At 37.9% G+C, this 14,586-nt stretch overlaps 1 protein-coding gene across 11 annotated transcripts in view; it reads right to left on the bottom strand.

Annotated features, from left to right (window-relative positions):
• Positions 1-14,586, bottom strand: part of OtopLa (proton channel otopetrin-like a) — a 598,778-nt gene that overhangs the window by 133,909 nt on the left and 450,283 nt on the right. For all 11 annotated transcript variants that reach the window (XM_081752534.1, XM_081752533.1, XM_081752532.1 and 8 more), the window contains one exon: positions 13,013-13,127. In XM_081752534.1, the coding sequence (XP_081608660.1) occupies positions 13,013-13,127 (115 nt within the window). The remainder of the gene's footprint in view (positions 1-13,012; positions 13,128-14,586) is intronic.

The raw sequence follows: 14,586 nt of genomic DNA on the forward strand, positions 1-14,586 counted from the left end.
AGACGAGACCTACTGATTAACATGGAATCCGAACCACATGAGCTCCCGCCGGGAATCGAACCTGGGTCTCCCACGCCAAAGGCGGTACCAATGTTTTAATTGAATGTATCTCGGAGCCAGCTTTAGTTTGAACGCACTGTATATACATAGGTAAGTATAGATCGGAATCTTTCAAATTTAACGTCCCACGATTATGCCCTTTATACTAAGGGAGACGGATTATGAAGGCAAATGAATGACGATGGAAGAATCGGTGGAATGAGAATGGGAGAGGAAACGGGAGTACCCAGAGGAAACTCACCGATACGATGTTGTCCACCACAAACTTACTTGGCCGGGGATTGAATCAGGGACTCCTATGCACCAGTGATAAGTGTTGTTCCACTGAGTCACCGTGCTCCCATACATACGTAAATGAATGCAATGTTAGGTTGAATTGTTTCTTTGTTCTTTTTATTTTCAAAGTAAGACAGTATGACAGTCAGAGTTGCTCCTTAAAAAAAAAAAAAAAAAAAAAAAAATGATGTTCTTTATTTAGAACCGGTAACCATAAGAAGTATTTCCTGAAATTATGAACATTACCCGTAAATGTTCATATTTATTAAACCACAGGTGCAAGTAAGAAATCACTAAACCATAAGAATTAATTAAACAGTGTTTGAGCTGAATTTACAATATTCTGATAGGTAATGAGCGCTTCCGGCACAGATATCATTCGTGCAAACATTTGAACTTTTCGTTATGCAAACAGAGCTCAAAAGTTAACCAACGAGTTACGTTCATATTTTTCATCTAACGTTCTTTTCCAAAAGCTTAAAATCGATTCCCATAGAAGCACGGACAGTTTTATCTTTTTTTTTCTTCTTTTCTCTTTTTCGTCCGCTGTTCCATTCAACCCGTTTCTAGCTAGACTCCAACAGTAGATGGTTCTGCTGAGGCAGAAACAGGGAAGAAAATTGCGTTCGTTCTTCATCGGTCCCTTTGTGCGTGAAATGCTACATCAGCAGACGGGATGACAAAAAAATGATTCAGTACGAACGAACGATACTAAAGGAAAATGAACCCAAAGACGCTCGACTGTGGGAGAAAAGGATGGACGTGAAATAATAACATTGATACTGTTTTTGACAACTGTTAATTACATAGTTTCTCAGTCAGCAATGCAACACGCAATGTCTATTTCATCTTGTTTCCCATTCAAGATTGCATGCACCGTACAAATACGTAAATGTATCAATTAAAGAGTCCCCACAACGGCTTACTTGTGCGAGCCGAATAGGGCGTTTAGAGCACAACGGAATCAAGTTCAGTTACCAACGTTGTGAGAAAGAGGGGCATCTTTCAGTTTAAGTTCCCACGAGTATGCCCTTTAGGCTAAGAGAGACGAGGATTAAGATAAGCGAATGATGATGGAGAATGTGAGAGGAAACGGGAGTGCCCCGAGAAAACTCACGGACACGATGTTGTCCACCACAAATTTACTTCACCAGACATCGAACCTGAGACCCCAAGCACCAGAGGTAAGGGCTCTAGCACAAAACCACCATGCCCCCTAGTATTTCATTTTTAAAGAGAAGCAAGTAACACTAAGTTAAGCAAAACAGTATAAGGCCTAAAAAACACAAAAGGTGGAAAAAGAAGTACAAAAAGTAACTTTTGAAGACAGAACTGTAATAGATAATGTTTATGTCAAACGCACAAAACTACCTTAACAGCACAATTACGTAGCAGGCATATGCCTATCGCGTTCCCTCAGGTATATGGGAATGTGCCCAGTATGTGCCTTATGTACCTATGAGAGGGAAATCACATGGATAGCAAGTGATAGTCACAGTCTATGTTCACCCCTAGGCACATGCCTGACATGTATCTGGGGAACCTGCCTAGTATGTTCTAGGCATGTTCTTGACAAAAGCGAATATCGTCCACAGCACTTTAGGTACACACCAGTCACGTACAGAGCATTGTTTGGGCTGTTTAGTACATGCTATTTATGTGCCTAGTATGTGCCTTATGTACCTCAAGTGCCTGAAAGGAATATACCTGGCCCTTGTAATTAACTGATCACATATGTATGAAAGATTCATCTTAATTTTTATTCATCAGTTATGTCATCTCTTTCTTCCAAATTCACTTCCCAAATTTGATGCATTTGTTGCTTCTAGTACACAATCGCTTAGAAGAAGGAAGTTAAATGAAATCTTTAAGGTTTCAGTCCCATGGTTATACTGGCTAGGTTAACGGAGACGGTGATGATGAGAAATGAATGAAATGGTTGAATGAATAAAGTGGGAGGAAACGGGAGAACCCCGAGAAAACCCACGCACACGGTGTTTGTCCACCACAAAGTGGTAGAAAATGAATATGGAAAAGACGAAAGTGATATTCATGTACAACAATATTCTAAGAAACTTTAACATAGAAGTTGAATTTTTTAGAATTTGGATACTTTCATAAACCTGAGCCAGAAGATATTCCCGGATCGTAAGATGAAAGAAGAAACTATAATTCAGTGTATTAATAAGGAACAATTTCAAATTCGAAAGTAAAATGACAATGTGTCTAAAGTGTAAAATTTGTTTTTTAACATGTGAATCGATGTAAATATCAGCAAAGTTGAAAGAGAGAAACGTATACACTACGAATCCCCCAACAAAAACAGGAAAAAAAAATAATAATAATAATAATTACATGGATCAGAAAGACGACAGGAATGTGACGAATACCATTACGAAAATAAGAATACTGAAGTAGCAATGGGTCAGACATATTGTTATAATTGGAGGACAAAAGCAATGCTTGACTGATACCAAGAAACAAGAAGAAAAATGAAATTGATATGAAATCTTTCAGTTTAACGTCCCGCGACTACGACCTTTTAGGTTGAGGGAGACGAATGATTAAGGCAAGTGAATGATGATAGAAGAATTGGTGGAATGAGAAATGGGAGGAAATGCGAGTATCCTGAGAGAACCCATGGACACGATGTTGTCCACCACAAGCTTACTATACTATGGTCAGACATACCACAAACACCATACACCAGAGGTGAGCCAGCGTATCCCCCCATAAGAAACAAAGAGGGACCTAGGCAACGGCGCCAAGCCCTGGGGGAACCAAGGGGGCCGGCTCCCCCGAAAGCTCATGTGGGCCCTCTGATTGTACTTGTAAATTTACAATATTTGGCATAATTTGAATGGAATTTGTCTTAAAATTCTTATATATTGTAAAACTTTGTGTAATTTCGTCTCATATAAGGAAGAGGTAGAGCAGTTAATAAAAAGAGTGTTTGGAATTGACTCCCACTACCAGTTTTTATTATAAAAATCCACTATATAAGAGTATTTGTACAAAATACTATACAATTTGTACTCTATTTTAAAGGATAAGTAAAAGGTAGTCTTTGACCGTAAGGTCGCAGACAGGATCTCCAACAGAGCCCCGAAGCAGGCAAAGTGGAGTGGAATTAGATTCCCAAAGCTCCGAAGCAAGCAGTGGGTAGGTTAGATGGCCAACAGAGCCCCGAAGCAGGCAAAGTGGCTGAGGTTTGGATTCCCAGACAGAGCCCCGAAGCAGACAAAGCCAGGAGAAAGGATAGGCGTAGTCCCGTAGCAGACTAGAGGCCCTGGGATAGATTACTCCTAAAGTCCCGAAGCAGACAGTAGGAGGGTCACCAGAAAACTGGTACTGAGCTGGATTCTTCTGCTCAATTTATAGCGTCCCTTGGGTGGCGGTGGCGCTTCTGCTTCGATTTTGTCTTCTGCTCCGTGGGAGGGACTAAACGTCGTCTGCAGGTGATTGCAGGTCCTCCTGGTGGAAGTTCCTCTTAATGAAACACGTGGTGGTGTTTATAAACACTTGAGGAGTGTATTTGTTTACAAACAACTTCACATGGGATATTACAATATGCTTTCTGCATCTGAATGCCCCTCTTCCCAAATTTACAGAGAAATCGGCGCCCTTGGACCAAGGATAAATTTCCATACAAGCTGCCGCGAATAATCACTGAAGAAAGTGGAAAAAGCTGCCGAAGATAGCTAGATAGTAGATAGATAGATAGTAGATAGATAGATAGTAGATAGATAGATAGTAGAGAAAAGAAGAATTGAAGAGACCTTCTATGTATGCGTTCGCGTGTGTAACTATCTCAATGGTTCTCAACCTTATTCCTATCACGACCCCTATTTTATCACATCCTCTTGCCAGCGATCCGCTTATAATTTCTGGTTTGTAATAAGCTTCTGTGGGATTTTTAATATAACTATTGCGGAGATCTCACGATATCTATCTATTTCTATAACAGTAGAATCCATTTCTTGTATGTAGTGGATACAGTGGCTTTCCTAAAAGTGAATGGATTAAAACCAAATTCGGTCAGTACATTCATATTACAAATATCGAATCCGATCCGTCACATTATTTCAAAATGAATACCATTGGCCGGATTGTTTTCTCTTTCATGGTAAACATTAAAACAAAGACAAGAAATCGCTTATCTGTTGAAAATTACTTGATCATATGTGTTACGAATATCGAACCGGACATTGCCGCACTACTGAAGTCACACCATGCTTAGGTATCTCATTAGCTTTCACTTTTAATTGTATTTCAATATGAAGTTTTGTTGCATTTGTATTTTTCTGGTATTTCAATATGCAGTTCTCATTAGTTTCATATTATACCTCTTTCATTTAAGTTGATTTTTAAGTAACTCTGCGCCTGTTGAAGATGTTTAGTAGTCCCCTTTTTTGTTGTTCTTAACAGTACGTATAAAATGAAAATATGCCTATCAGAACAAAATTCAAAATAATATTTAAGAATATTTTTCGCTATTAGATTCTAACTATATTTCTCTTCCGCTCTTCGCGACCCCTCTAGGGGCAGCGACACCCAAGTTGAGAGTCCCTGAATTGGCTAATGCTTGTTTTTGTTTATCATGTGCATGAATTTACGTAGGATTAGAAACGCATTACTGAGTGAAGTAACATAGTTTTCAGTTTAATATTGTGTAACACATATTAATGGTAGTGAAATGCGATGTTGATACAGTAAGTGATGGTTGTATGTGAAAGTTATCTTTGGAAAAGGATGCAGATGAAATTTACGGAACACCCTGCACCTATAGCGCTATTTATGGATGATTTGTACCCAATCATTTATACAAAATTGTGACCCAAGCCTTATTTACTTCCTTAAAAAATGAATGAAGATTATATGCCACTCTAATGTGCGATGATATTACACATAAATTCCCAGCGGACCCTGCGCGCGATGCACATTTCGTTTTTAATATTTCAGTAAATCAATAAAGCCACAATAATTAACTTGTTTACTACATTAAAACTAATATTTACCAATGAGCACATCATTTAACAAATATTACTACAGCAATTTTGAAAAAAGAGAACGTTCATTACCCATGAGCTAAATTGGGAAAGCAAAATCCACATTTGTCAATAAACGCCAATGCAATTTCAAGAGTAAACATATTCGCCTTTGAGGAGAGAAATTTAATTCAGTGATAATAATATTATTATTTAGAAATATGACACAGTAAATAGGATTCAAACACATCAGCTGCACTTTTTTGAATATTAAAAAAAAAAAAAAAAAAAAAAGTTCAGAATGCTTCAAGAGCATTGCCAGATCAAACTTAAAAAGAATTATTTTTTCTTATTAACTTCAACAGGATTTATACCAATTGTTCTATGTACTTTATTATTATACTCATTAAACAATTCTTGTAACATATCTATCCATTTGTAATTTCCTTGAGTATTAAACTTTTTCCACATGTTTTGTTTGAAGTTCTGTTAAAACGTTCTACGATATGTTATTTTACGAAGACAACAAACATTACACATATATTTAGCAGATATGCAAAATATTGTAACGTATAAAATAATTAGAAATATAAATTATGTTGTATTGATATTTTTTCACGATATGCATATTGTGTTCCGTAGAAACAAAGAAAGGTCCTAAAATTCTGAAAGCAATAACAATTAAAAAAAAAAAGTTGCTCGTGTTTAACATGTAAACAGATTTAAGAGATAATCAACATGTAAAACGGCTGTTTAAAGAATATGAAATTAATCATTATAGTGCTCAAACTTGAAAAATTCGCAAAATATCATCTCTCTATAACTTGCGGTTCCCAAGATATGGCTCCTTAAATCTCCCAAAATTCGAACTTTTTTCCCTAATATCTGGAGAACGGTGTCCAGTTGGAAAGCAGCCATCGGTTACTATCTGGTACCAAAATGTTCACCATCCTCTTAGGTATGGACCAACACTAATATCATCTCTCTATGACTTACGGTTCCCGAGATATGGCTCCTAAAATTCTCCTGAAATCGGAACTTTTTTGGCCAATATCTCGGGAATGGTAAGAGGGATGCAAAAAGTTTTCTTACTGTCTCAGATAGTTTTTGGTGCTCTATCGAATAGAGGGTTCAAAACTGAAGAATTCGCAAATAACAAACAGACATAGAGAATTCAGGGTGACGTGCAGTTTCTCATGCTGCAATTTCACACGGTGTTCACTATCGAGCAATTTCACACGGTCCTGTTTATCGGATTAATCATTTTGCAGGTGTCGTGCACTTTCACATGGCCCACCTGTCAATTACTTGATTCATCCTGAAAACGCTTTCACTATAGGAGGAGGGAGGACACAGAAGAAATGTCAACTAAGTAAGAACCGAGAAAGATCAAACACAAGTTAAATATACACGAACAATTGCAATTAATACTAGAGGAGGAAAGCTTAGGAGGTGTTTCACTTTTAGGAAAAGAATAATGAAAATAACAGGAAATTAAACTAATTAAGAACAAGAGAGAACAAAAGATAAACAAACAAATGTTATAGAAAAGGAGAGAAAATAATAACATAAACAATATGAAATTGAAATAAATAAGGAAAATAATAACAAAAATCATCGCAATTGAAACATGAAAACAACAAAAAAAAAAACAAAGAAAAGGAACAATCAATAATTGTAATCATTAGAAATAGAAGATAAAACAATCAGAAATTAAAATAAATAAATAATAAAATAAGCAGCACATCAAAGAATTCAGTCAGGAAGTTCAGAAAACGAACAAAGAAATGTGCCCGCCCAAAGCATACAAAAACGTTGTAATTTGTAAAACACTAAAAATTAGCTCCATACTCCAAGGCGGTTTGAAGATGAACCTTGTTGTTTTATTATTTTCCGAGTGAACAACACAACTTTAAGGTGGAACTTTCATACTTCTGTACCTCGTCAATTCATTTTGTACAATTCGTAGTTCATTATTCTCGCTTTTGGACATGGGCAGGAGCAGGTTCGAGCGAGTTTCTTTTAATTCGACTCGACTCCTAACAGACATCTTTGAGCTCGACTCGAGAACTCGGTTCGAAAAATTTACTCAACTCGACCCGAATGCAGGTCAAGTTTCGAGTCGAGTTGTGCCAAATCCTGTGTGCAGTTTCAAGCACTCCTTTCAAGTATTCAACATAGACAATAAATTATTATCAATGAAATCACTACTGCTACAACTTATTATTATTATTATTATTATTATTATTATTATTATTATTATTATTATTATTATTATTATTATTATTATTATTATTATTATTATTATTATTATTATTATTATAACACATATAAACAGGAAAGACAGGAGGTTTATATCTGAATACCAAAACTAGTTGACTGCAGATCTCGTGAAGTCTACGAGGCAAGGACATCGTTCGCGAATTTCTTGGTTTGAGTTCCGGAGGAGCAAGTATTCGGTCTCGAGCCAAAAATTGTTAAAAGTTACAGAGGTCGGGCAAACATGTTCAAAACTGCTCGGTCCGGGTTTAGGGTTGCCAACGGCTCGAGCGGCTCCGGTCACAGCTCATTCACTATCGAGCCGAACTGAGAAGTTAGCCGAGCTTACAACTCATCCAACCGAGCTGGCTCGAGCCCTCAGTTCAGTTGAGCCGAACCCAGTCGATGGCCCACGTGAGCCGCACCGAGCGGATGGACTCGTTTCAATCCAGCCTGCTCAAACCATCGGCTGAATTGAGCCGAGCCGATGGTTCATCCCAACTGAGTCAACTCGAGTTGTTCACTCAGGTGAACCGAGGAGAGCCGGTTGAGCTATCCGGCTTAAATATCGCTATCCGGGTTGAACTTCTGCTTGGGCTCAACAATTCGACCGTGTAGATCTCAGCTTTGATGGTAAGAACTACAGTATATACTTATATTGGTGCTCACAACATTTGAGGCTGTCTCTATGTAAAAATTTATTGTAGTCTCGTTATCGCGACGAGACGAGTTGCGCAAGTGTCCTCTCTCGTGAGCAACACTGAAAGTATTCGACATTACTGATTTAAGTCTCATAGTTTCATTTCCAGTCTAATCAGGTCATGATTTCAAAACGAGTTAAAATGAGCTGAGCGAGCGAGCTATTTATCAAACTCGACTCGAAGAAATTACCTTTGACTCAACTCGACTTGAATTCGAGTCGAGCTTTAGCTTGACTCGTGCCCATTCCTTAAGCTCAGCTTCTCAAGCATTTATTTCAAGTCCACGCCATTTCCTAGTTTCTCAAGGACTAATTGCAATCTATGGTCAATATGGATGTAAGCTGATTTTCTTCGCTTCTCCGGATTGCAATATTTAAGCCCTGTTTCGCAACAGCATGAAAACTAGACATCGCATCTGTGTTTAGTACACTCGCAAGCTTCAAGATACGTCGTGTACTCTTAGATATACTGGTTTAACTTATCATCACGCCGACCCTCCACTGGATTGCTTGTTCTGTGTCTTTGGCCATTGCAGTTCTATATTTCTCTGAATGTTTGGAATGTCCATCTATTATTCAATGAAATAATCGTTTAACTCGCCGATTTTCTGGCCAAACGGACTGTCCTCCATGACGGTGAGCCAACCTTCATCGATCCTGCTTGATATTAATGCTAAGGCACTACACATACGAACATGATGGCGTACACCTTCATTGTGGAGGCATTCTTCGGCGAGACCTATACTATGAACCTTCCGACGGATGCTCTGGTTGAAATGGTAATGGCAGCCAGAAACCTGTGAATTAGAAAACACCACAAGCAATGCATTGGTTGCAGCAAGCTCAAAATCCACTTTCAGCACTCGAGATTCGTTCTGGCCAGACCAAATTTTAAGAAATGTAAACAGTTCCTTGTATATTCGCTCTATTTTATCTGGCATCAATGTATACGCGACTGTTATAACCAATGTCTTATCATGTGTGGTTCCTACATATCTGCATGTAGGGTGTACAATTGGTAAAAATACTTGAAGCTAGTATTAATTCAATTGTTCGTATTTATTTTAACTTGTGTTTGCTCTGTTTCTGTTCTTACTTAGTTGACATTTGTTCTATCCTCCCACCCCCTACAGTGAAAGCGGTTTCAGGATGAATCACATGATTGACAGGTGGACCGTGTGAAAATGCACCACACCTGCAGAATGATTAATCCGATAAGGAAGACAGTGCGAAATTACTCGATAGTGAGCACCGTGTGAAACTGCACCGTGCGAAATTGCACGGAATCGAATTCAGTAACGATTTTTTTTTAAAAGTTCATTGAAAAAGATTTTTGCAGTAATATCGTAAACAAAGAAAATATATATACAGGATGTCCAAATGTCCCTGTTAAGTTGGGACCGTAAAGCACATTGGTGATGCGATTAATACCATATTGACATTTGCCGTCCTAAATTCGGTTTTACATGCAAATTCCATTGCTAGAGATTATAAGGCGAAACGAGAAAAGGTGAACAGTGCAGGAATTCCTTCTGTTCCGAGAAAGTTCTGAAACTACTGGCATTACTGCAGACATGATACATAATCTCCTTCGTCACAGGCAACCTTGTATTTATACATGATCAATTGATTCCAAACAATCCTATGCAATATACTTTCAAAGAATCCTTCCATTACTTTTTCTTTTTTTTTTTTTTTTTTTTTTTGAGTATGTGTGTGTGTGATTAAGTATAACTTTGTTCCTGTGAATTGCAGTAGGGCGTCGAAAATCCGAATTCGTCAGCCATGATGGTAGGATTCGTGGGTCAAAATTTTTATGGTGGGACAAAGTTCGCCAGTCCACCACTGCCCTGTGATCATTAATTCTAAGTTTTGAATTCCAATTCATTACATTTTACCTTCTTTTCCAATGAAACTTCTTTCCAGTCTCTCAGTATCCTTCTGTTGAACATTTTAATTGCATTTATATTTGCTCAAAAGTGCTACCAATAAGTGAAAGTTATTGTAAGGCGAAAGGGGAATTCCCGTTTTGCCTTACGATAACAAATCATTAAGTACCAACTTTTGATTGACGTCTCCTGTGAATAAGAATCATAAGGCAAAACGGGAAAAGTCAAACAGTGAAGACACGAACAGAAGGTGAGGGAGTTTTGAATATCACATTCTTTTCTGATGAGGCATGGTTTCATTTCTGTGGCTTTGTGAACATCCAGAATACAAGATTTTGGACTAAATATAACCGTAAGTGTTTCACGAACAATCTCTTCATGATCCGAAGGTTTGGTGACAAGATACAAGTAAACGGCAGAGTTCCTTCCAACTGCATATGCTGTGGAGTCAGAGTTTTATGCTCCCATTCTTAGCAAATAAGACGGAAAGAACACGGAGTACTGTAGACGGAAATCTGGTGTTGATAAAAAGACAATCGTGAGAGCCAAATGATATCCACTCTTTTGTATATACACTGCTCGCCGATATATGATACACTGCTCATTTTTCTGTATCACATCCCTCTGCCCTCTTTATGTCTATCGTTTCTCCGACAGAAAAAAAAACGTGCTCCTACGTTACATAATCGGCCAATTGGAAATTATTGAAACAGAGGAATAGTGGCGGAGATGGAACGTTTAATACATATCAAGAAAATATTTCTCGCTATTTCTAACCGTTTCCTCTCTCCCTTTTTTTGTGTATGTCCGTCCGTCTGTCTGTCTGACTGTCTCTCTCTTGCAAACACACACTGTGTCTCTCAATATCTCTCCATCTGTTTCTGTCTGTTTGTGTGTCCGTCTCTCTTTCTCTCTCTCTCTCTGTCTCTCTCTTTTTCTCTTTCTTTCTCTGTCTGTCTCTCTCCCTCTTTCTTTCTCTGTTTGTTTATCAGTCTCTCGCTATCTTTCTCTATGAGAGTTTATGTTCACAACAGAATTTGTAAAATTTAACACTTCCGGGTTGAATCAGTGGAAAAAGGACGAGGATAAAGATCTATTTTCGGGACGCTGAATCTACAGCAAAAAGGACAATTTCTCGCTATATCTTACTGTTTTATATCCTGAAACTTATCGGACGTCAGGAACGCACCCACAGAGGATAGATCCACCGCGTCTGGACGCCTCCCTCCCAAACTTGGTAACTCAACATATAATTGATCACTTTCTTAATAAAACTATACTTGTCTAGCAGAGAAATGATTGATATAGCATAATGATTGATATAGCATAATGATTGATATAGCATAAAGATTGATATAGCATAATGATTGATACAGCATAAAGATTGATATAGCATAATGATTGATATAGCATAAAGATTGATATAGCATAAAGATTGATATAGCATAATGATTGATATAGCATAATGATTGATACAGCATAAAGATTGATATAGCATAATGACTGATATAGCATAAAGATTTTGGTCTTACATTTCATCTATATTTTTTTCTTTTCCTATAAAAACAATCTAGTTCTATCATTTTTGGTGAGAATATAAGTGGTAATACTTGACAATTATTTATTGTCTTTCGGATGTAGAATAGCACCGGTTCAACACCATAGATGTGGTGTCTTGTAATATCGGAATCCCCCCCCCCAAATTTTGGACCCCCCAATAAAAAATTTTGGGTGCATGCCTGTCAGATATACATGTATATTGTAAAGCTCTGCTTAGGTAGAGTAAATTACACTCGAAGGTTGTCTTCTTCCACTACCAAATTTTAGTACAAAATCTTCCTTTTATAAACGGTATGATACAAAATCACTATAATGTGAAAACAGTCGTCTAATAACTGGGTAAAGAAAGGTATCCCAAACCACGAGCAGCCTAAGGAAGGATCTGAAACTAAGTGGAGTGCATTTAGGATCCTCAATGCTCCACACAGGCAGATACGGGTTAGAAAGCCACAAAGAACGCAAGCTCGGTGCCTGACGTTAAGAGTCTTCATCCCGGCGAAATTAAAATACCGCTAATTTTACAGTAATTATGTGATATCTTCAAATAGATAAAAGATAATTGAAATATGGAACAAGAGCGCCCTAGACAATATTATTTTGCGTGAGGTACCGTTATCACAAGTCACCTAGCGGCTTTCCGTTTTCAGCTGTTTAGAAACGCGAAAATAAATGCCGATTTTCAAAATGGCTAGAAATCGAAAGCAGATAAGTGAGTCGTGATAACGGTTTCTCATGTAAAATAATATTGTCTAGGGCGCTCTTGTTCCACATTTCGATTATCTTTTATCTATTTGAAGATATCACATAATTACTATAAAATTAGCGGTATTTTAATTTCGCCAGGATGAAGACTCTTAAGGAATCCCACAGAATTCTGAGCAAACTAAGTGGGCACGATAAGAGGCTTAGAGCTCCGAGCAAGCTAAAGGGTTTGAGTTAGGTTCTTCTCAGAGCTCTAGGCAAGCTAAGCGAGTGGATTTGACTAGCCAGAGACTAATGCCAAGTATGGAGGTTATCCTGGTTTTATAGCCGTGATAGTGTGGCGGTGGCGCTCCTGTCGTTTGTCACTGTAGTGGTTCGTACTAGGACACACATGGTGTTGTTTATAAACACAAACAGGTGTTGATTGATTGTAAACAGGGTCACGTGCGGGATATTACAATCTAGTCCTTCTAGTCCTTCAATATGATTTCCCATGCTTACCAGTAGTTTGAACTTAGAAAACATGTCTATCTAGAAGTTAAACCACCCTAGTGCTATACAGAAGAAGCGTGACTTACCTCGTAATAATGAAGAGGCACGTTGTGGGTTACGACCTCCGATATGACATAGGCTATGCAGATTACTACTAGCAGTTTCGCGTAGATAAAACTCATAATAATGAACAACGACGTCCTGAAAAGAGAACAAAAGAAATCATAAACAAAGGAACGAAACATCACCAACAAAATTTTCAAAAAATTTACATTTAATTTCATTTAATTTATTTTTTAATTTGTAAATTTAAGAAAGAGAAACGTCATATGAAATCTAGGCATACGTTTCATATTTTCACATACTTTGTTCATCTTCAACCAACTCCATCGATTGGTATAGGTCTCATCAGTGGCGTATTTAGGATTTTGTTTCGGAGTGGGCTACGCACAACACGGGGAAACAGGGAGCCAATTGCCCACCTGAGTTTCAGAATTAAATATATATTTTAATTTATGCTTAAATTGAAGTTTTAATGGCAACAATTGCAGACTGGTCAATCTTATGCGATGTGAAACACTAAAAATTAGCAGTGAAGCCAAATAATATAGCAGAATCTCTATGAAATTTGTTTCTCCGATAACTAGAAGCAATCTTAGTAACGTAATACTGTCATCCGTGCACATGAATGTATAAAGCGGCCCATACACGTACACACTTGCATGACCAACATGCATGAAATATTTGTTTCATCATGCACGTAGATTTTTTTTTTTTTTTTTGCCCACACACGCACCAACATGCTGTCCGACTTACTAGAAGTAGTATGAGAAATGTGGAGGACGGGGACCGAGAAGAGTCGAATGGCAAGAGAATATGATTGCTACCAACAAGTAGTAACCATCGAGGTCTGTTAATTCTACATGTCTGTACACAGAATTAACTTCTGTGGAGATGACTCATCAGGTTCTTCATCACTGCTATGTTCATATAGGTTGCTTGTGTTCAGTGGTGTAATTAGGGGGGCTTCCGGGCTAAAGCCCCCCAAATCTTACTTACTAAAGTAAAGTATATGGAATATCTTGCAGAATGTTCACATTTTCAGGCAAAGCCCCCCCCCCCGAAAATTAGCAAAGCCCTCCCCCCGAAACAAAATCGTAAATACGCCACTGCTTGTGTTTATACGTGTTTCTTCCTGATCATCGTAGTACCACACGGGTGTAGCCGCGGGGGGAGTGCGTCGGGGCCAGTACCCCCCAAATGATCAGCTTTTAAAACATCATCGTAAGATTACCTCACTCCAGTCATTTAAAAATGAAAAAAGTTTACATATAATTAATAATTTACGGTAATCCAGGCATGTGCAAGTTGGAACAGGGAGTGGACCAACCACAAAGAACTTAGTGGCGTCGAGGGCCCTACGAGACAATGTACAACATTTTCACAAGAATCGAATAGCCATATTCAACTTAAAAAATCGTTCGTCGTACGCTAATAACATAGGAACTTAAAAACTATTATAAAACGGTAACCAAAATATTTGATTTACTAAAGAAAAGCAGAAAAAAGCTATTTATTTACCATTTTACTAAAACAATTGACCAGTCTGTCAATGTTCGGTGGTACACTCTACACTGGATGTTCCAACGCCGAGGATATT

Source organism: Thermobia domestica, chromosome 3, assembly GCF_964235325.1.
Source record: "Thermobia domestica chromosome 3, izTheDome1.hap1.1, whole genome shotgun sequence".
Lineage (NCBI taxonomy): Eukaryota > Metazoa > Arthropoda > Insecta > Zygentoma > Lepismatidae > Thermobia > Thermobia domestica.